The sequence below is a fragment of the Calidris pugnax genome, unplaced genomic scaffold, assembly GCF_001431845.1.
Source record: "Calidris pugnax isolate Ruff unplaced genomic scaffold, ASM143184v1 scaffold341, whole genome shotgun sequence".
NCBI lineage: Eukaryota > Metazoa > Chordata > Aves > Charadriiformes > Scolopacidae > Calidris > Calidris pugnax.
In genome coordinates, this window is record NW_015091149.1 from 1,318,045 (window position 1) to 1,339,007 (window position 20,963).

A 20,963-nucleotide genomic window follows, 5' to 3' on the forward strand; every position below is an offset into this window, starting at 1 on the left:
GTGACACCAGGGCTGGGGCCTGAAGAGACTCAGGCTGTGCCCCTGCATCGGGGGTGGCACCAGGGCTGGGGCCTGAAGAGACTCAGGCTGTGCCCCTGCATCCCAGTATGTCCCCAGGACCTGCCCAGTGGGTCCCAGCAGGTTGTCTCGACCTACCCAGTAGGTCCCAGTATCACCAGGATCTGCCCAGTGGGTCCCAGTGTCCCCAGGATCTGCCCAGCAGGTCCCAGCGTGTCCCCTGGACCTGCCCAGTGGCTCTCAGTGTCCCCAGGGCCAGCTCAGTAAATCCCAGTGTGTCCCCAGGACCTGCCCAGTGGGTCCCAGTATCACCAGGACCTGCCCAGTGGCTCCCAGTGTCCCCAGGGCCAGCCCAGTGAGTCCCAGCGTGTCCCCAGGACCTGCCCACTACGGCCCAGTGTGACATAAGGGCCAGCCCAGAGGGTCCCCAGGTCCCTTGGTCCCTGCGTGTCCCCCATACGCTGCCCAGTGTGTCCCAGTGTCACCCCGTGGGCTCCCCAGTATGTCCCAGTACATCACACCGCTAACGGCACCGGAGGAGGCGGAGGGCCCCCCACCCCGCACAATGCCCTCCTCTTCGCTTTTCTATTGGCTGATAGCGCTGTCCGTCGCGCAACTCTCCCTTCTGAGTGGCTGGTTTGAATGCGCGGAGCGCCTTGTGACTGGCGGGAGCGAAGAGGGGGGCGCGACGCGTGGCCCCGCCCTCCCGCTGCGATTGGCGGCGCGCTGGGAGCCCGCGGGCGGTGATTGGCAGAAGCTCAACGTAGGGCAACTAAGATAATTAAGGAATTGGAGCATTTCCCTTACGAGGAAAGGCTCAAAGAGCTGGGGCTCTTTAGCCTGGAGAGGAGAAGGCGAAAGGCGCCGGGCGGTTGGGGCCGCCATTGCCTCCGCTCAGTAGCGTCCGCCGCTGCCGCCATGGAGCTCCAGGAGTCCTCGTCGCCTCTCCGCGTGCGTGCCACCCTCTCCTGCCCCGCACACCGCGATCCCCTGTCCCCGCCGGGCTTCGGGATCCCCGCGGCCCGGGCCTCCCTCAGCCGCCGCCGGGCCTCCCTCAGCCCCCGACCGGCCTCCCCTCGCGGCCTCTTCCCCCAGTGCCGCCCCGTCCCCTCCGCGGCCCGGGCCTCCCTCAGCCGCTGCCGGGCCTCCCTCAGAGGTCATGGAGTCCCCTTCTCTGGAGATCTTCAAGACCTGCCTTGATGCCATCCTGAGTGATGTGCTCTGGCCAACCCTGCTTTGGCAGGGGAGTTGGACAGGCCTGCTCCCCCTCACTGCCGCCGTCTCCCCCCTGTGCAGCCCGCCAACGAGAACGTCCGGCTGCCCAAGGGCGATGGCAGCAAGAAGGGGATGTCGGTGGAGCACATCTACCAGAAGAAGACGCAGCTGGAGCACATCCTGCTCCGGCCCGACACCTACATCGGCTCCGTGGAGCTGGTCACCCAGGTGCGGGGGGGTCCGGGGCAGGGCGGGGGGGTCGTGGGGTGAAGCCTGAGCTCCTTGCTCCAGCTCTGGGGTCTCCAGTTCAAGAGAGATGGGGAACTACTGGAGAAAGCTCAACGTAGGGCAACTAAGATAATTAAGGAATTGGAGCATTTCCCTTACGAGGAAAGGCTCAAAGAGCTGGGGCTCTTTAGCCTGGAGAGGAGAAGGCTGAGGGGAGACCTCATCTATGTTTACAAGTACCTAAGGGAGGGCTGAAGGAGGATGGAGCTGGACTCTTTTAGTGGTTTCCAGCAATAGGACGAGGGGCAATGGGCACAAGATGAAACATGGGAAGTTCCATTCGAATATGAGGAAGAATTTCTTTGGGGTGAGGGTGGCAGAGCCCTGGAAGAGGCTGCCCAGGGAGAGTGTGGAGTCCCCTTCTCTGGAGATCTTCAAGCCCCACTGGGATGCCATCCTGAGTGATGTGCTCTGGCCAACCCTGCTTTGGCAGGGGAGTTGGACCAGATGATCTCTAGAGGTCCCTTCCAACTCCAACAATTCTGTGGTGCAGACGAGAAGTCATTAACATCTGTCTGTAAAGCCCAAACATCTGCTTTACAAACTGATGGCCCCAAAGAGGAGGGCGGACCTGGGGACTTACGTATTTCTTGCCTTCTTTTCAGCAAATGTGGGTTTTTGATGAGGGCGTGGGCCTTAACTGCAGAGATGTGACCTTTGTGCCTGGCTTATACAAAATCTTCGATGAGATTCTAGGTAAGGTGACCTGTCTGTTAAGTCAGAGACTGACGAGTTAATAATGGGTGCTGAATGTCTGAGAAACTGGAATTAAATGCATGAACTTATCAAGTGTACTTTTATCTGGTTGCATTGTTGACCGAGTAATGTCTGTTGCAAATTGTCTATAATTTGATGGATGGTGTTCCCTGAATACATTGTTGATTGTGCTTGGAATTATTAGATACTAATGTCCTTCCATTAGTGCTACTGAATAGTAAGCCTTTCATGGGATGATGGTGTGCTCTATTACAAACCCAATTTAGTTCAGCACAAAATTCTGTGTTAACTTGCAGTACTCCTCTTTGTGACTTGCAAAACATTTGCATACCGAGATGATTATTAGTAAGATTGTATTGAATTTTTGCATTCATTCATTATAGTTAATAGTTTGGTCTTGATTGAGAATGTAATACAATAACAATAATCTTTCCCTTCTAGTCAATGCCGCAGACAACAAGCAGAGGGACAAAAGCATGTCGTGCATTAAAGTTACAATTGATGTGTAAGTTTTATTTCACTTCTGGTTCATTGTCTTCCCGACTCGGGAGAGGTAGATCTTCTCTCTGGGGTGCAGTTCTGCCGGGCTGGTGTGGTGTTGGAGGGCTGTGCCACGTGGCTGGTCTGAATGAGACCAAAAATAATTCACTGGTTGTGAAAGGCTTTTCCTTTGTTTGGTCCTTGGGTGGGTTACTGAGTGCTGACTGCTGAAAGGACTGCCCATTGTTGTTTTCCGTTGTGGCTGGTTTCCTCCTCTTCCTCTCAACGCTTTTATTCTGTCACTGAGTGTGGATAGAGGATTTTCATGTCTGGTGGCCCTTTCCTAGATGGTATCTGGAGATCTGAGAATTTTTTGGTTGACTTGTCCTCCCTCTGCTGGCTGTTTCTGCACTTGCTGAGCAGAGATTCGCTCTTGATGAAATGGTGGCCTTTCCCTAGAGTTTTTGTATAATACTTGTTTCACAGCACAGACATTTGCAGCCTCAAAAACACATTTATTTATTTTTTTTTCCCCTAGAGAGAATAACACAATCAGTGTATGGAACAATGGGAAAGGTATCCCAGTTGTTGAACACAAAGTGGAGAAGGTCTATGTGCCTGCTCTTATCTTTGGACAGCTACTAACATCCAGCAACTACGATGACAACGAAAAGAAAGTCACAGGTAGGGAAGACTCTCAAATATGCGCAAATATTTGAGCAGCCTGATCAGTTCAAATGTGTGAGCTGATCTAAAGGAGTGGGGATGCAACATGAAAACAATATTTTTAACTCCTGTTAGTCTGGAATTCTTTTAGATGGTTTTGAACAAAGGTAATAACAAAAATCTGTTCCTTCTAATTCCAGGTGGGCGAAATGGTTACGGAGCCAAACTGTGCAACATATTTAGCAAAAAATTTACTGTTGAAACTGCATCTCGTGAATACAAAAAGTTATTCAAGCAGGTATGAGCACTCCTCGTTTCAGTAAGGTTATACCTGAGATTTTCAAATAAAGACCTTAAGTTTTCATTCCAAAAATCTAGGCGTAACCTGCATTCAGTGCACAGTGCTTGGAAGAAATTTGGCCCACAGTTGCTGTATGACCAGATATCATTCAAATGAATAATGAAATGAGCAGACATAATCAGAATCTAGCTTTTAGCCAGTGGGGTTTTTTTGATTTGAAAATATTTAAAGCTTGTAAATTAGCTTCCTGCTTTTAAAAACTAAGCTGGTGTGCATACGTATTAGATTTGCAACTCACAAATCCTCCTTTTCTCAGACCTGGACAGATAACATGGGAAAGGCCGGTGAAATGAAGCTGATGTATTTTGATGGAGAAGATTACACGTGTGTCACTTTCCAACCTGATCTGTCAAAATTCAAAATGACAATTCTTGACAAAGACATTGTCGCACTAATGTCTCGAAGAGCGTATGATATTGCTGGATCCACAAAGGATGTCAAAGTTTTCCTAAATGGACAGAGGCTCCCTGTAAGTAAGCATTTAAAAGAAATGGTAATCTCTGTGTTTCTCCTGCTGTTTCAACAGTGAGATTTTGTTGAAGCCGTTTTCGTCGTTACACATAGTAAAGGGAAAAATTTGCACGAGTGATTTCTCTACCCACTTTTCAGGAGGATACGAATTAAGTATTTATAGGAGCTGTTGTAGCTGAGCTGTCTGCTTTCATCCGTGTGCAGGTCAAAGGATTCCGCAGTTATGTGGACCTCTATCTGAAGGACAAAGTCGATGAAACTGGGAATGCACTTAAGGTTATCCATGAGGAAGTAAATTCTCGGTGGGAAGTGTGTTTGACTTCAAGTGAAAAAGGCTTCCAGCAAGTCAGCTTTGTCAACAGCATTGCCACTACAAAGGTAACTTCTGCAGTTTATGTAGTCAAGCTAATGCCATATTCTTCATCATCTGGTTTCAAATGTGTGTATGTTAGTGAAAACCACTTAATTTTGCAAAGACTGTGCTTAAAGTTTTACATAGATATGCATCCTTGGATTTTTTTCAATGGAATGACCCCCATGTCTCTGGTCCCATTCTCCGCAGGGTGGCAGGCACGTTGATTATGTAGCTGACCAGGTTGTGACTAAAATCATTGATGTTGTGAAAAAGAAGAACAAAAATGGAGTTGCAGTGAAGCCTTTTCAGGTACAAAGTCAGAATTTCCCCAGCAGGAAACACAACTCTAGCATTATTGCACATTGTATCTACAATAGCAGATTAATTAACGATACCTATTTCCATTATAGACACAATATATATAAAATTGCACATTCTAAAAGTCTCATATTGTCCAGTTTCAGCCAACTAACAATCTCTCTGTTTGACTGGTGTATTTTGTGGTCAGAACACTGTAAGTCAGTGTAGATGCACTAAAACTCAGTATTTGTCAGACAATGCATGTTTAGGTTGAGTGCTATGATTCCTTGACAACCCAAATCGTATCACATTTGTCATGAATGTTCAGTAGTTGTTCTAAATTCTCCCAAGACACTTAGGAAAATTGAGAAACATACAGTGATTATTGAGATTTTCCTCGGTGTGTGATTCTGACAGGCAGATGTCAGAGCACACTGCTGTTAGTGAGACAAGCCTGTGTAACCTGTGATTTTTGTTGTGTTTAACTCCAGGTGAAGAATCACATGTGGATTTTCATTAATTCCTTAATTGAAAACCCAACCTTTGACTCTCAGACGAAGGAGAACATGACTCTGCAGGCAAAGAACTTCGGCTCAACCTGTAAACTGAGTGAAAAATTTATTAAGGGTGTAAGTATTGATGTACGGGGATAATCCAGGTGTCTGTAAAACTGCATCTTATGTTTAATGTGGCAAATACATACTTTTGAAGGAATGTAATGAACTACAGAAAAAGCACGTGAGTTAGAATTCATTGTTAAGGCTTTTCCCACAATTGTTGGGTTATTTTTGTGTTGCAGGCAGTTGGCTGTGGCATTGTTGAAAGTATCCTAAACTGGGTAAAATTTAAAGCTCAGAGCCAGCTGAATAAGAAATGTTCAGCAGTGAAACACACCAAGATTAAGGGTGTTCCTAAGCTGGATGATGCCAATGATGCTGGTAAGTTGGTTCCACCTTTGTAAGCAGTTCATTCAAAAAGATAAAACTTGTTTTTTGGAGAAATGATAGAATTGTCTCCTAAAGATAATGAGAAAGCCTGTAATTATAATTCATCCCCATTTTACAGTCTCATTTACTATGTTTATCCCCATTTACTATGGGCAGTGAGCAAAACCTGTATGCATTAGAAGATATTTATTCTCATTCGATTTTGTGAGTATGCAGGCTTTAATTTCGCTTCTTAATTAGAAAATTGACTTGATTATTATTTTATTTTTTTTTTTTAGGCAGCAAGAATTCTTTAGATTGTACACTTATCCTGACCGAGGGAGACTCAGCCAAAACACTGGCTGTCTCTGGTCTAGGAGTGGTTGGAAGAGACAAATACGGAGTATTTCCCCTTCGTGGGAAAATGCTCAACGTCCGAGAAGCTTCTCATAAGCAGGTTAGTTGGAAAATTGTTATATTCTAGATGTTAAAACAGTGTGGTTTGTGTCATGCAGTGTTTTAACCGCCTCAGTGAGGCCGAATGCCTGGAACACTGCAACTCACAGGAGTTTCTAAACAGCAAAACAACACTGCCCAAGACAAAGCTCAGCCAATGCTATACTTATGGGTAATTTTAGACTTTATTGAGCTACTGACAAGTTTTTATTCCGTGTCATCTTTTCCAGATTATGGAAAACGCTGAAATTCAATGCTATACTTACGGGTAATTTTAGACTTTTATTGAGCTACGTTTTAAGTCTGAAAGACAAGTTTTTATTCTGTGTGATCTTTTCCAGATTATGGAAAACGCTGAAATCAACAACATCATCAAGATTGTGGGTTTGCAATATAAGAAGAACTATGAAGATCAAGAATCTTTAAAGACTCTTCGCTATGGAAAGATTATGATTATGACAGATCAGGTTAGGTTCACAAAAACTAGAAATATTACCTTTCTATTGTTGTATCTAACTGTCTGTATTCCTTTCTTTTTATCATTCTGTATTAGTGGGTCATAATGTCTTTTCAGCCACAAAACAAGCAGATGGGGGGGAATAGCATTACCAAATAACTAAATACTGTCTTTCCAGTCGGCTGATTCAGGGTCCTTGACCAGTCCTTGATCCCTTTTTTCACCAAGAATGTGCCTTTCCTGTTTCTCTTACTTTTCAGTAATTAAACAAGGCGTGGTCGCAGTGGAAGTTAACAGGGTCAGTTAGCTGGAATTACAGAATTGTTTGCTATGAAGCTGACAATTGTCCATTCCATCATGTCCCTGATTAAATATGCCTTTTTTTTCTTTTCAAATCAGGATCAAGATGGATCCCATATCAAAGGTTTGCTGATTAACTTCATCCATCACAACTGGCCGTCTCTTCTAAGACACAACTTTTTGGAGGAATTTATTACTCCCATCATAAAGGTAGGGCTTGGGGAGGTGGTAAGGATGAGGAAGGATCCATTGCTCCAAATCTGCCTCTCATTTCACAGGTAAAATATTTGTTCGTTGTAGGCTTCTAAAAATAAAGAAGAAATTGCATTCTACAGCATCCCTGAATTTGAAGAGTGGAAAAACAGTACACAGAACTACAATTCGTGGAAAATCAAGTACTATAAAGGTTTGTAGAAACTGAAATATGCTGAAATTAAATGATCCAAGTATGAGCATTCCCAGTTCATTCAGTCAGTCCTGCTTCTGCAGAAAGGGTGTCTCCTCCAAGTCCTTTCCCTCCTAAGATACTTTGATTACAAATACATGGGACATAAAATACAGAAGTAAGGACACAATAGCCTCTAAATGGATCAAATCTCAATCAAATCTCCCCAGAAAGAACTAGGTAACCATTCTTTCAGCCCTCTTAGACAATTATGCTCAGTTTTCTGTGCTATTTTCCTTGTGTACTGTTAGCACTGGGAGCTAAGTCCTTACTCCAGAACTGCTTAGTAGAAAGGTGCCAATTGCAGAACCATGGCTGGATGATGAGGAATCATTTCCAACTTGCAATTAGTCATTTTAGGTATCTACAGGGGTTAAAGACAAATCCAAAAGTACCATATGCACCTGCTCACTCCTCTGTAATTCTTACAATTTTTGTGATACTTCAAAATGAGTTGGAAGGTAACCTAAGTTTTCAGTAAGTCGTCTTCACGCTGGACATTTATATCACAGGAACTGGGCATAGCAAAACATCTCTTTGAACTGCAACTTAATTTAAGCAAGAAGTGATAAGGATTAACTAGTCCTGTCTCTGCAGGTCTGGGTACCAGCACATCGAAGGAGGCTAAGGAATACTTTGCAGATATGGCTAAACACCGAATTGGCTTCAAATATTCCGGTCCTGAAGATGATGCTGCGATCACCCTGGTAACTAACACTTGATTTAATTGCTGACTTACTACCTTTGCTATTCTACTGCTTAGAGTGCTGTGTATTTTCTCTTAAAATGCTCTTAAAAGCCTTTGGGCTTGAGACAGTCTCTTTGTTACCAAGGCTACGGCTTTAGTCTAACCAGTAGAAGCAAATCTGTCCCCGGACCTCAGGCCAAGAGTACCCTTTTAATGATGGTTTTTAAATATAGCTCAGAACAAACTAATCACGACAAACCAATTGACATTTTCAGACACAATAGTAAATATTCTTTTACCATTTTTCTGCATGTTCTGCTGCAATTTTCTCAGAGTCTTCCCTTCCCTTTCTCCCCCAGATTTTCTTCTTGCAGAATGGTTCACCAGTGGATTAACACAGTCCTCCTTTCTGTGAACTTCTTCACCTTCAGCAGACATTAACTTTTAAATTCTGAGCTATTAGGCGATGCCAACAAACCAAGTTTTTCCCCAAAAATATTAATTTCCCCCCCAAATCTGCTTTAGTTTTCTGTTACAATGTTCAAAATCCATACCTTTGAACCTAACTATCAAGTTTGCTAAAGACTGGTGTAAATTATGTTCTTAATATATTTAGCTAAAATAACCTTTTATTGCACTTCTTGGGCTATGAAGTCAACCAGTTTAGCATGGTGTTCTCCTGGGTGCTCTTCCTGGGTGCTTGCTTCTTCTCTAGTGGTCCAGTTGGGCACACCACAGAACCTCCTACAACTGAGTTGCTCTTCATTTTGTACCATACAGGCCTTTAGCAAGAAGAAGGTAGAAGAGCGAAAGGAGTGGCTGACTAATTTCATGGAGGACAGAAGACAAAGGAAGCTGCATGGTCTGCCAGAGGTAAAAGGTTTACGTAGATGAAGGAAACTGGTTTCCTGTCTGGGGAACTGGTTTCCCTGGGGCTACTCACTGCTCCGAGTCCCTGCACACGGGACAGTGCAAATGTTTCAGGATTTTGCAGAGAAGCTTCTTCTCTCATGACCATACCCTCTTTGTCAGTTGTCCAATAATTAATTTCATTTTTCACTCTTATCTTTCAAATTACTTCATCAATAGGGAAATGATAACTTGATCAGGGCTGTATGGAGGCACTATTTCTCAAAAAAATGATATTTTGCTATAGCACACTATGAATGTCAGCATTTGAACCGTGTTTAACTAGTCTTACAAGGAGCTTCCATTTCAGTGAAACTAGCCAAGTATGAGCTAAAAACCAGATTACTCCCTGTTAAAATTAAGACAATCTTGCACCTGTTTTTCTTAGGAATACCTATATGGGAAAAATACTAATTACCTGACGTACAATGACTTCATCAACAAGGAGTTAGTGCTGTTCTCCAACTCAGATAACGAAAGATCGATCCCGTCACTGGTTGATGGTAAGTGATTTCAAGGTAGTGACTCCACATAGTGCATTCTTCAGAACTTAATAAGTGGGTGTTTTATGTCACATCATCAGAATCGGGGAACCTGGCAAGTTTTCAGGATCAGAATTCAGAAATCTGTTTTCTGCTGTCCAGGGTTTTTAATCCTTGGATTAAATGTCTTGTTCATTTTGTAGCATATTATTGCAAGTACCTTACTCCTGGTGCAGATTCTTTAGGTGAATAAGTAGTTCTTTGTCTCTAGAGAGCAGAAGGTGAAACACATAGTACGTTAAAATCACAAGGTCTTTTTTTGTTGTTTTTTTTTTTATACAGGTTTGAAGCCAGGTCAAAGAAAAGTTCTGTTCACGTGTTTCAAACGGAACGATAAGCGGGAGGTGAAGGTTGCTCAGTTGGCTGGTTCTGTAGCAGAGATGTCCTCATACCATCATGGTGAAGTAAGGACCTGGCCCAGTTGTACAAAATGCTTTTTAAATGAAAGGCAAAAAAGCCCTTCTCTTGACTTGACAGTTAAGATGCCTCTAAAGCACAATTAAATGTTTGAGTATGCAGAACAAGAAAAATCAGCTTTACTTGTGGCAGATTTAGGCAGATGTTACTGGCCTTTCTGCCTTGGGGAGGAGAAGTTAAGCCCTCTCATATATCACATGATATATCCATATCATATGGACATCACATATCCATATCCGTGCTCTTCTTGGTGTGAAGTTTGCCTTTAGTTTTGTCCATTTAGGGAAGAATTCTGCATTTTGAGCTTTGAACCTTCCTTTGTTGCAGACGTCGCTGATGATGACCATTATCAACTTAGCTCAGAACTTTGTGGGCAGCAACAACCTCAACCTGCTGCAGCCCATCGGGCAGTTTGGCACCAGGCTGCATGGTGGGAAGGACTCTGCCAGCCCTCGATACATTTTCACAATGCTCAGGTCAGCATCAAAGATTTCTTACTCTCTTAAATATCCTTGGCATCTTACTGGACTCAATACTTCTGTGGGGTTTTTGTTTTTGGGGTTGGAGGGGAGGTTCTGCATGGTGGTCACTGTTCTGTAACAAGAATTTGGGCTTAAATTCTCTTTTCTATTCTAGCCCACTAGCCCGGCTGCTGTTCCCAACAATGGATGACAACATCCTGAGGTTCCTGTATGATGACAATCAGCGTGTGGAGCCAGAATGGTATATGCCCATCATCCCAATGGTGCTCATCAACGGGGCAGAAGGGATTGGTACTGGCTGGTCCTGTAAGATCCCCAACTTTGATGTCAGGGAAGTTGTGAATAATATCCGTCGTCTGATGGATGGAGAAGAGCCATTGCCAATGGTAAATAATGTATTTTAAAAACAATGTCTCGCTCCTTAGTTTATTCAGCACATATTTCATGCAAGTGCTTAAAACCAGAAGCATCAGCATAAAGCTGAATCAGGTGTTCTTTTCTGTTTAGATTCCAAGTTATAAGAATTTCAAAGGCACGATAGATGAGCTGGGACCTAATCAGTATGTGATAAGTGGGGAAGTGTCTATCCTTGATTCTACAACCATTGAGATCACTGAGCTGCCTGTCAGAACATGGACACAGGTAATAAGCAGTGAATTTGCCCTGGGAATGTATGGTTTGCCCTATAAAGCAAAATGTGATTGGTGGGTTTTGGAGCTTTTCCTCTCCATGGGTCTGAATTTGAATCTTTTCTCAGACTTATAAAGAGCAAGTTCTGGAGCCGATGTTAAATGGGACTGAGAAGACACCCCCACTGATCACAGACTATAAGGAATATCACACAGACACCACAGTGAAGTTTGTAGTGAAGATGACTGAAGAAAAACTAGCTGAAGCGAATGCAGCGGGGCTCCATAAGGTCTTCAAACTCCAAACAAATTTAACGTGCAACTCCATGGTATGTAATAGGTTTTGCCAAATACAGTTCTGGGTTTAACTCAGAGGCTGTGGGCAGCTGCAGTCTCTGCCTGTAACAAATACTCTTTTGCAGCAACCTATTCACTTTGATTTTTCTGCTGTTACTGGTTTTAAATCAGCTTTCTAAATATACCTTCAAAAGGTCAAGAGACTGGCTTGGGAATGGGCCCAGAGTGGTTTGGTTTTGCCTGAAGGAGTCAGAGTGATCTGAAATCACACAGTTCACACAGACCTTTGTTGTGACAACAGCACGGCCATTGAATGGCTGGATTTTGACAATGTGTGAAGCTGGATGCGAGATGTTTATCCCACAGATAGCTTTAAGATTCAGGATACCTTTACCCTACTGTGTGTTTTCAAGAACTTTGAAATTGTAAAATTGTCTCTGGGGCTGTGCTTGCAAACTGTAGCCATTTCTAAAACAGTGCTAAGGTTTTATAATTTGTTGGTTAATAATTCAGCTGTACTATCACAGCTGTGTTAGAGGTGATTTTCGGTGGGTTTGGAAACGGGTTTTATCATCATTAACGCCCGCGTTCTTTCATCTAGGTTCTTTTTGACCACGTTGGCTTTCTCAAGAAGTACGACTCTCCCCAGGATATTCTTAAAGAGTTCTTTGAACTCAGGCTCCGATACTACAGTTTGAGAAAAGAATGGCTTATTGGAATGTTAAGTGCCGAGTCCGCGAAGCTGAGCAACCAGGCTCGTTTCATCCTGGAGAAAATAGATGGCAAAATCGTCATCGGTATGTGTTGTTCTTGGTTACTTGCTTTATGAAACTGGGAGAAGGACCAGGTGCTGCTGTGAGCTCTGTCAGCACCCCCTCAGCCCCAGACTGGCTCTTAACAAACTACACCAGAGCTTATCTTTCTGTTCCAGTAATGTATGGCAGCAAAATGCTTCACGGAGTACCCTTGGTCTACAGAGCATTATGCATATGTTAATTAAAAACAAGAGACTCGTGCAGCTTCCCTACTGTGCGTTTGACACTGTTTTGAGAGTAGAAATATTCTTTAATAGTTTAGGAATAATTCCTATCTATTTCTGTCTCGGTAGGAACAAAAGTTAAGTGCTTGGTGGGGTTGGAAAGGGGCAGTGTTTTCTATCTAAATGCAGCCTTCTTAAGAACCCATCTCTCTTCTGTGTTATCTCTGTGAACCTCTGCAAAAATATTCCAAATCCTCTTCTCAGTGGGTTGGGGTTTCAGACTAGGAAGGCACTCACGTTAGCAGCATCTGAGCATCATGAGCTAGAAAAAGAAACAGGTCTTTGTTCCCAGCACTCAAATTTTTCAATCAACTTTTCCACCTCCATCTAAAAGGCCGTCTGTATCTCACTTGCATTCCTGGAGGATGCAGCTGGACAAAGTGTCATAAGATGCTTTGTGGTTTGTGTTTGAAGGCGGCCCAGTAATCCCACTAGCCTGGGTCTGTTTGACTTGACTTGGGAAGAGAAATAATTCCCTTGAAATGCATTTTCTTGGCTTTTTGTAATAAGCAGTTCCAAGGCCGACAGAGCTGGTTTCATTTGTATTTGTGTCTCATGGTTGATTGCTTCTGATATCTTAAAAAGGAACAAATTCCAGCTGAAGCATTTCCATTGGTTGGGCACTTAGAGCATAAATGTCCCAGGTGATGCTAATGAGGTGTGGGCTACACCAAAGCCTTTGAGTGCTATCAGGGTGGTTTTTTCCCTCCACCTGCCTGCCCATTATCCTGAAACCTTTTTAATACCATCACACCTCTTTTCCCAAGTTCAAAAACTAGGGCAGGGGAAACAGATACATGGAAATGAGAAAGAAAAATATTTGCAGTGCTCTGGGAGGTGGCCCTGACAGGTACAGGAGCACTGCTGACCTGACAGATCACCCACAAAGTAGGAACTTGTCAGGTGGTGTTTCAGGCTCTTCCACAAGTCCCACCTCTGATGAGGAAAGGCTGGTTTAGAGCCCAGTAGGATGTCGAGCTGCTAGAACCACAGAAATCAAAATGTAAAGCTTATCTGTCTTTCCTAACAGCAATGGGTAGTGGTCACTAACTGACAATCCTGAAATGTCTGTTCACAGAAAACAAACCCAAGAAAGAGTTGATTCAGGTTCTTATCCAGAGGGGGTATGAATCTGATCCAGTGAAGGCTTGGAAGGAATCGCAAAACAAGGTAATGCTTCAGTCATCCTCTCTGAACAGACCTGAACTGGGCCCTGTCTCTGAAGCTCCATAATCCATAGGGAGCAGCACAAGTTGCTTCTCAATTTGTAGGATTCAAGCACTTGTGTATCTGAGATAGGAACCCTAAGACAAGCAAAAACTCAGTCTCTTGTTCAGAAGACAATGAGACAGAGTTGTTCGGGTTTGAGTCTGTCGGGCCAAGTCCCCGTCACAGCAATTTCTGCTCTTCCTTAAGGGTGTCCTTCCTCCCGTGGGACACAGTGGTGGAAGGGCTGTGAGGAAGATGAGTGTTAAGTAGCCTGAGGAGAGAATCTGGACCATCAAGACGGAGAGGCCATACAGAGTAGAGCGAAAGAGATTTGGAGAATTGTTTTTGCAGATGGATTCCTCTGTGCGATAACGTCTGGGGCTTTAAGCTGGGTAACTTCATCATTTCTGAACTGTTCTAGAAGAGCCTGGGACACAGAGGCACATGGAGCACTGTCCAGATGTGATCAATAGCCCTGGCGTTGTGTGTCAATATATTTGTTGACAAGGTCTGTTTTAAATCTACATCCAGGAAGAAGAAGAGGAGGAGGAGGAGGAGGAGAGTGAGAGAGAATCAGCTGCAGCTAAAGGACCAGACTTCAACTATCTGCTGAACATGCCCCTGTGGTATCTGACTAAAGAGAAGAAAGATGAACTCTGTAAGCAGAGAGATAACAAAGTATGTTCCTTCCTTTTCTTATAAAAGCATTGGTATATAATATATATATTTTTTTTTTTTAATGGTGGATTAAAATATGTGACTAACGCTTATCAACTGCTTCCCTTTAGGAAGCGGAGCTGGAAAGCCTGAAGCGCAAGAGTCCCTCTGACCTGTGGAAGGAAGACCTGGCCGTCTTTGTTGAAGAACTTGATGTAGGTCAATGTTGGTGCAGAAGGCTGACAGCCTCGTAGTCATACCCACCAGCACGTCATTGACTTTTTTTGTCACAACAAGGAAACTAAAAATGATAACTCTTCTATCTTGCACTCATCAAGGAGAACAAGAGCTTTCTTTGTCTTCCTGCCCTGGGCTGGAGTAGAGCTGCTTTGGGCCAGGGAATCACAACACCAAGGTGGCCATTGGGAAGTGGTCCATGACCAGTCTTAGTAGAGAAGAGGAGTTTTAGGAGGGCTTGGAGCAAGCACAGAGTGCTGTAGTGCAAGGGCTGTGATGGAGAGGTGTTCTCAGTAGTAGGTTTTCTTTTGTCTTCTCATGGTTGTATCCTTTTCCGCTCACCTCTGCAGGCAGTGGAAGCCAAGCAAGCTCAGGATGAGCTGGCAGGGATTGTTGGGAAACCTCTGAAGGGGGTGAAAGGAGGGAAGGTGAAGGTGAAGAAGGCACAGCTGCCAGAAGTAATGCCATCCCCCCACGGCATCAGGGTGGTTCCTCGGATAACTGCAGAGATGAAGGCAGAGGCGGAGAAGAGATCGAAAAAGAAAATAAAGGTAAAAAGGAACATTCCAAATGCTTAATCTGTCTTTACACTCTCCTTAATGCAGTCTGAAAGAAATGCGAGTTCTTGTTGGCTGAACTGGGCCCGATGAAGCAGCTGTTGAGGGAGAGGGATGGAATCTCAGGACATGGGGAACCCTGGAAATGGTTGTTTGTCAGTCAAAAGGAGAACAGATTCCCTGACGTATCAGGAGATGGCTTAGAGGGAAATCTTTTGACAAGAGCATATATCACAGTGTCAGAGATGGGCTGGTAGCTTAGAAATGAAAAAAGCAGATGCAAGTAAGGCTGTTCTAGGTGTCTTGGGGATTTTATGAATCCTCCAGCGGGCAGGAGGTACAGCTGGTAAATTCACTCCTCTAGAACAGCCTTTGCATTTCTGGTAATGCTTTCAGCCACTTCATGCCATTATTGTTCTCAATATCGAGGAGATAAAGAAGATTTAACTCTTTTTATAGGGCTAGTTGAAATTATGCCATTCAGCCATTGGCAGCCTAGGAAAAAATCTCCCCTCACCTGCTTTGACCTGTGAGAGACACACTGCTCCTCTCCTCCAGCTGGTTCCAGCTAACAGTTTTTCCAAATAACTTGCACTGTTGTTTTTATCCCACCCTGTTGAGTTCTGCATCCTCAACACGCCCCGGAGCCGTACCATCAGCACAGGGAGGCTGTACCAAAGAGCTCTCAGCAGTGGGGACAAAAGTTCCTGTTTTTGTTAATGTTGGATTTTTGCATTTTAAGTCACCTGATGTGGGGATGGATCCTGTCTGATGGACTTGGCCGTCATCAATTTTACAGGCAGTTTGTGTCACAAGTTCAGATTCTTGTCCCAATAACTTTTACACATCTTGAATAAGCAGCTCCTTTCTACATCACTCTGTGCCTCTTCTGGTGGAGTGAGCAGATTTACCATCCTCTCTGTATCTGCTTGTCCCTTCAGAGCGAAAAAAATGAATTTGATGAGAATCAAGAAGAAAACGCATCAGGAGACAAAGAACCTTCAGGCCTTAAGCAGAGATTAGCAAAGAAACGTAATGCTGAGCAAGGTAAATGCTTTTCTGTGTTATTCCATCAATGGAAAGGGAGGGGAAGGGCTGTAAATTTGGTTATCTGACCTCTTCCTGAAGTGATGAGTAACATGGAGGATCAGTATTTTTGGAAAAACTAGATGTGAGACAAAGTGATCCCCGATGACAGTCCAGCGGGATGGATTGCTGTTTCTCTTCCATGTTTAAGCCAGAATCCCCTGCGTTTAGTGGGGTGTTTCTAAGTTGAGCCTGGAGTGCAGGGGGAAGTTTGCTGCTTCATCCCTCCTCCCCGTGTTTTTCAGGTGCGAGGAAACAGACCACTCTGCCCTTTAAGCCATTGAAGAAAATGAAGAAGCGAAACCCTTGGTCTGACTCAGGGTCTGACTCAGAGTCTGATTTTGAAGCTCCTCCTCAGAGAGAGAAGGTGGTTCGTCAGGCAGCAGGTGAGCAATGACCTGAAGGCAGGATGGGGGCCAGCCATGGAGGAGAAAATCCAACAGAGCCCAAGATCTACATTGGAAATAATTTTTAACAGGCTTATTTATTTTATTGTGTATAACAAGTCAATATTTTTACCATTGGAACAGATTGTCAGAATGCTTTTCAGGGAAAAGCAGAAGTGGGCAACCAGAGAAATAAGGTTATTGGTTTTAATTGCACAACAAATGTGTTGGTGGTAAACGAGCCTGGGATACGCACGCGCTTTGGAGTCTGTTCACTGGCAGTCTCAGAATCTGCTTGTTTTTATTCACATCTTTATTTTTTAATAACTGCAGCTAAAATATTGAAAAAGAAACGGAGCTGCATGTTGCCAAATGTGTAAAATAACACATCTGTGTCCTTTCATCAGCCAAAGTCAAGACTATAATCAGTTCGGACTCGGATGAAAATCTCTCCAACTCAGAGGAGGAGTCTGAATTTCAGGCCGACAGCGAAGGCAACACCGACTCCGACACGAGCTTGAAAGAAAAACCTGCTCCCAAGCCCAAAGCGGCTCCAAAGTGAGTCTTTTCCCACAGAGGCACTGGAATTAGAGCTTCTAGTGTTAATGCTGTAGAGTAATTAATAGCTCTCTTTCTTCAGTGCACCTATTTAGTGTGTCGTAAGTTGAAAAACTACTTGGGGTTTTGTATTCCAGGGGAACCACCGAAAAAGCAGCTAAAGCTCCCAAGCCAAAGCCCGAGCAAAGCACTGTCCCTGGTGAGTACAGGACGTCCAAAACCCTGCTGATTTTCCCAAAATCCCAGGAGATTGCACTGGGATTTCTGGTCAGGGCTTGACGCTGACGGGGCAGACATGGGTCACGAGATCTCACCTAGAAGCTGTGATGGTGGGGCACAGGCTGGCTGGTTCTAACATGAATCTGTGATTAATCCTGTTTTCATAGTCATTCTTTTTATAAAGTGGATCAAAACTCTTCTGCTCTAATGTTTATAGCCAGAGTAGATAATTTGACTGTTTTAAACTTCCTTTCTGCTTTCTTTGTTCAGTTCAAGCCCAAGAAGTTGCTGATGAGAACCCGAGTGAAGCTCCTGCAGATCCTCCTGTCCCTGTGCCTCAGAGGAAGGCCGGGTCCAAAAAACCTGCTGCAGCCAAGAAGGCCAGTGCCACTAAGGGTAAGGTGACATTTAGTAAGATCATGTTTAGTTATCAATTATTATTCCTGTGGGAAACAAATCCGGGTGATTTTTACTGGGCAGTCAGAGGCCCAAATAACTTGAGCTTTCATTTCAGGAAAGGCTTGAGGTTTGTGGCAGAGGCTGCCTCGTTGTTGTCATTTTTCAAGCAGTCTGTTTCCAAACATATCATGTTCTAGTTCATGTCAGACATGCTCGAAGGGAAGGAATTTTAGTTTGGGAACAGGAAAAGTGAATGCTTCCTACAGCACTATGTAATACTTGGCAGGAATCATCCAAGAGGAATTTGTGTCTTGCAGTCAATGTTCTACTTCGTGTCTTTGGGGGAAGGAAGCTTCTTGGTCTCCCTCTTCCCAGGCAGGAGCAAACCTTCTCTGGGGTAGCGTGGTCTATTTAGTGCTACCTTGACCTCATAAATATGTGGCATTTGACTCAGGTTTTTTAAACTTTACTGCCCAGAGTCTCTGTCAAACTTTGCAAGCAGTTCTGCATATCCCATCTCGGGCGGGTTTTGGTCCCAGCAGTGTATGTAGCAGGATGTTATTTCACAGCAAAAGAGCCATTTCTTCCACTTCTAAATTGAGAAAAGCTGAAATTCCTGAATTTGAGGCTAACTTGGAGAAATACTTTAAGATGCTCATAAAAAAATATCAAAATATAGGTAAGAACAAACCCCAGGAGTGACTCTTTGGTGCAGACAGTAAATTCATTCCTTCCCTGTGCAGAAATTTCGAAGGTCCCGGGTTGGTTCTGCAGCCTTGAGAGTTTCAGGACTTTCCAATCTGAAAATAGTCTGTAAATTTCTTTGGGTACATTTTAATCTCATCCTCGGAACGCAGTGGGACCGAGCAGATAAACAACCTCCTCTCTCATCATCTGGGTCAAGAGCAACCTTTGGGGAAAACCCCTCTCGGAGTGAGAATGACCTGTGTGGGGTTGTAGGAGTCATTCACCAGCTGCAGATGAGCCAGAGAGGCAGGAAAAATGCGGGTTTAAGGGTTTTGTGGTTCCCTTTCAGATCACCAGCCCTCCATCCTGGAGGTTCTGGCCAAGAAAAAGGCTGCCCCCAAACCCAGCAAGGCAGCGGCGGCGAAGGAGGCGGCTCCGGATGCGGAGGCCAAAGGAGCAGGTGGCAAGAAGCCTGGCCAGGCCAAGGGGAGGAAAGTCCTCAAAAGGCAGCCCAGCTCCTTGGATTCCAATTCAGATTCAGATTCGGATTTTGGGTTGAAACCTTCCAAATCAGTCGCAGCGAAGGTTTGTACTTGCCACTGTCAGAGCCAGGGGGATGCAAGGGGTCGGTGTTGGGTTTTTGGGCAGAAAAAGTCTGGGAGAGGTAGAACCTCCCCTGTGCTCCCCACCCTTACTGCTGGGGGTGGGAAGGGGGGCTCGGGGCACCCGGATCTATCCCAGAGTGTCAGTTTGGCCTCTTTAGTCCCAGCAGCCACCTTCCCTGTGACACCGAGGTGTGTTTTGTGCTGATGGAGTGGTCCCTGTTCCCACTTGGATTCGTGTTTCACTTCTTGACTGTGCTTTTCCCTCAGAAATCCAAGCTGGAGGATGATGACAGCTTCACCCTCGATTGTGCAGAGAGCCCCGTCGCAGCCGTGCCCCGCACCAGGCCCGGGCGTCTCAAAAAGCCTGTCCAGTACTTGGAGGAGTCTGATGAAGATGATATTTTTTGAATTTTTATGAAGATTTTAACCTGCTGATCCATAATCCAGGAACCAGCCTTCAGCAGAGCCCCGGGACAAGCTGCCACCCAAGAGCAGCAGCCCCAACTGGGAAATCTTTTCACTGAATTTAAGCTACTCCACAAATGTTTGGTACAAGTGACTACGGCTCTATTTTTCTTGGTTTTAAATAAGTTAGATTTGTTTAAACAGGAAACTACCCCCCCCCTTTTCTCGTGAAGGCTGGAGCCGTGAGCCCAGCCTAGTGCTGATGCACTTCCCTCTTCCCCAGGAGCTACCTGGAGTTGTTTCATACTTTGTGGTCGTTTTAAACTTTAGAACTTATCAAATCCTTTAAAATACCCTCTCGCATAGATACCTTCCTCTTTAGATAGCTTAAAAATTGATAAAACACGTAAGCTTTTAACTCAGCAGGGGGAGAACCCCCAACGCTGGTGTTTTCCTCTCTCTTCTGGGGCCCTTTCTGCCTGTGCAGGTCCCCGTTGCTCAACCTCCACCACGTTGGGTTTTAGCCTTTGGGGTTTTTAGATTTGGGTTGAGGAAAAGGCAGCTTTGTGCAGACTTGTCTCCGCCTGCCAGTTTTATCTCCTCGTCCCGCTGCCAGGAACCCCCGTGTGCAGCCCAGAGGTCATCTCCGGGTAAGATGTTCTGGCTGCCAGATCTTGGTGCTGGTGAAGAGCCAAAGGGCATGTCCCTGTTGTGGGATGGGACAGAGGGACAGAGGCAGGACAGACAGTGGCCATCCCGGGCTCTCTGCAGGAAAAGCCAGTTGGTTACTCCCAACACGAAGCTTCTCCTGCCCTTTCCTTCCTGGGGACAAACCCCCTGAGCTCCCCCACACTCCTGGAGGAGGAATGTGGTCCTTTGTGAGGTGGGACCTCTTTGTCACAGAGTGGTCAGACCTTCCAGCGCTCAAGTTCCTCAGCAGAAGCCTCATCTTCCTCTTCCCATCCCAAATAATTCACTGGAGTATTTATTTCTTCACGTTTTGCTTTTCTTAGACCTGTTCTGGAGCACCGTGGGGTATTTCTTGACTGTCTGTAAATATTTTCTGTGTTTTCTTCTTCTTGTCCTGACTTTGTCCCTTTTAATATTTATATAATAAAATTGGTTTGGTTTTTGGTTTTTTTTTTTTTTACTCAAGCTTTCTTCAATAAAAAGGAGTTGTCCTCAGCTGCCTTCTCCCCCTGCTTTTCCCTCTTTGTTCCACGCTGAAGCTTGGACTTTCTCAGGAGCAGAGAGGCCATCGCCTCCCACCCTCATAAAAAGGAGTTGTCCTCAGCTGCCTTCTCCCCCTGCTTTTCCCTCTTTGTTCCACGCCGAAGCTTGGACTTTCTCAGGAGCAGAGAGGCCATCGCCTCCCACCCTCCTCTGCCAAGACCCATCTTAAATGGGTCATCTCCATTGTCTAACCCCCAGCTCGTTAGTTCTGAGGTCATTTCCAGGGCTGATTTAACCAATTTTGGGCATTGTTATGGAAATAAGGGC

At 44.8% G+C, this 20,963-nt stretch overlaps 1 protein-coding gene across 1 annotated transcript; it reads left to right on the top strand.

Annotated features, from left to right (window-relative positions):
• The first annotated feature begins 880 nt into the window (after nt 1-880).
• TOP2A (topoisomerase (DNA) II alpha) lies at nt 881-20,603 on the top strand. The gene is made up of 35 exons (XM_014959195.1): nt 881-969; nt 1,315-1,461; nt 2,127-2,217; nt 2,680-2,743; nt 3,257-3,402; nt 3,585-3,682; nt 4,002-4,214; nt 4,421-4,594; nt 4,779-4,880; nt 5,363-5,500; nt 5,671-5,809; nt 6,097-6,254; nt 6,595-6,720; nt 7,110-7,220; nt 7,311-7,416; nt 8,053-8,162; nt 8,924-9,016; nt 9,441-9,555; nt 9,877-9,998; nt 10,339-10,487; nt 10,648-10,879; nt 11,001-11,135; nt 11,251-11,451; nt 12,021-12,216; nt 13,537-13,628; nt 14,199-14,345; nt 14,456-14,539; nt 14,912-15,112; nt 16,060-16,165; nt 16,450-16,590; nt 16,998-17,148; nt 17,286-17,347; nt 17,638-17,763; nt 18,803-19,038; nt 19,326-20,603. The coding sequence occupies exons 1-35, from the start codon at nt 937-939 to the stop codon at nt 19,464-19,466; spliced, it is 4,686 nt and encodes a 1,561-aa protein (XP_014814681.1). The 5' UTR covers nt 881-936; the 3' UTR covers nt 19,467-20,603.
• The last annotated feature ends 360 nt before the right edge of the window (nt 20,604-20,963 follow it).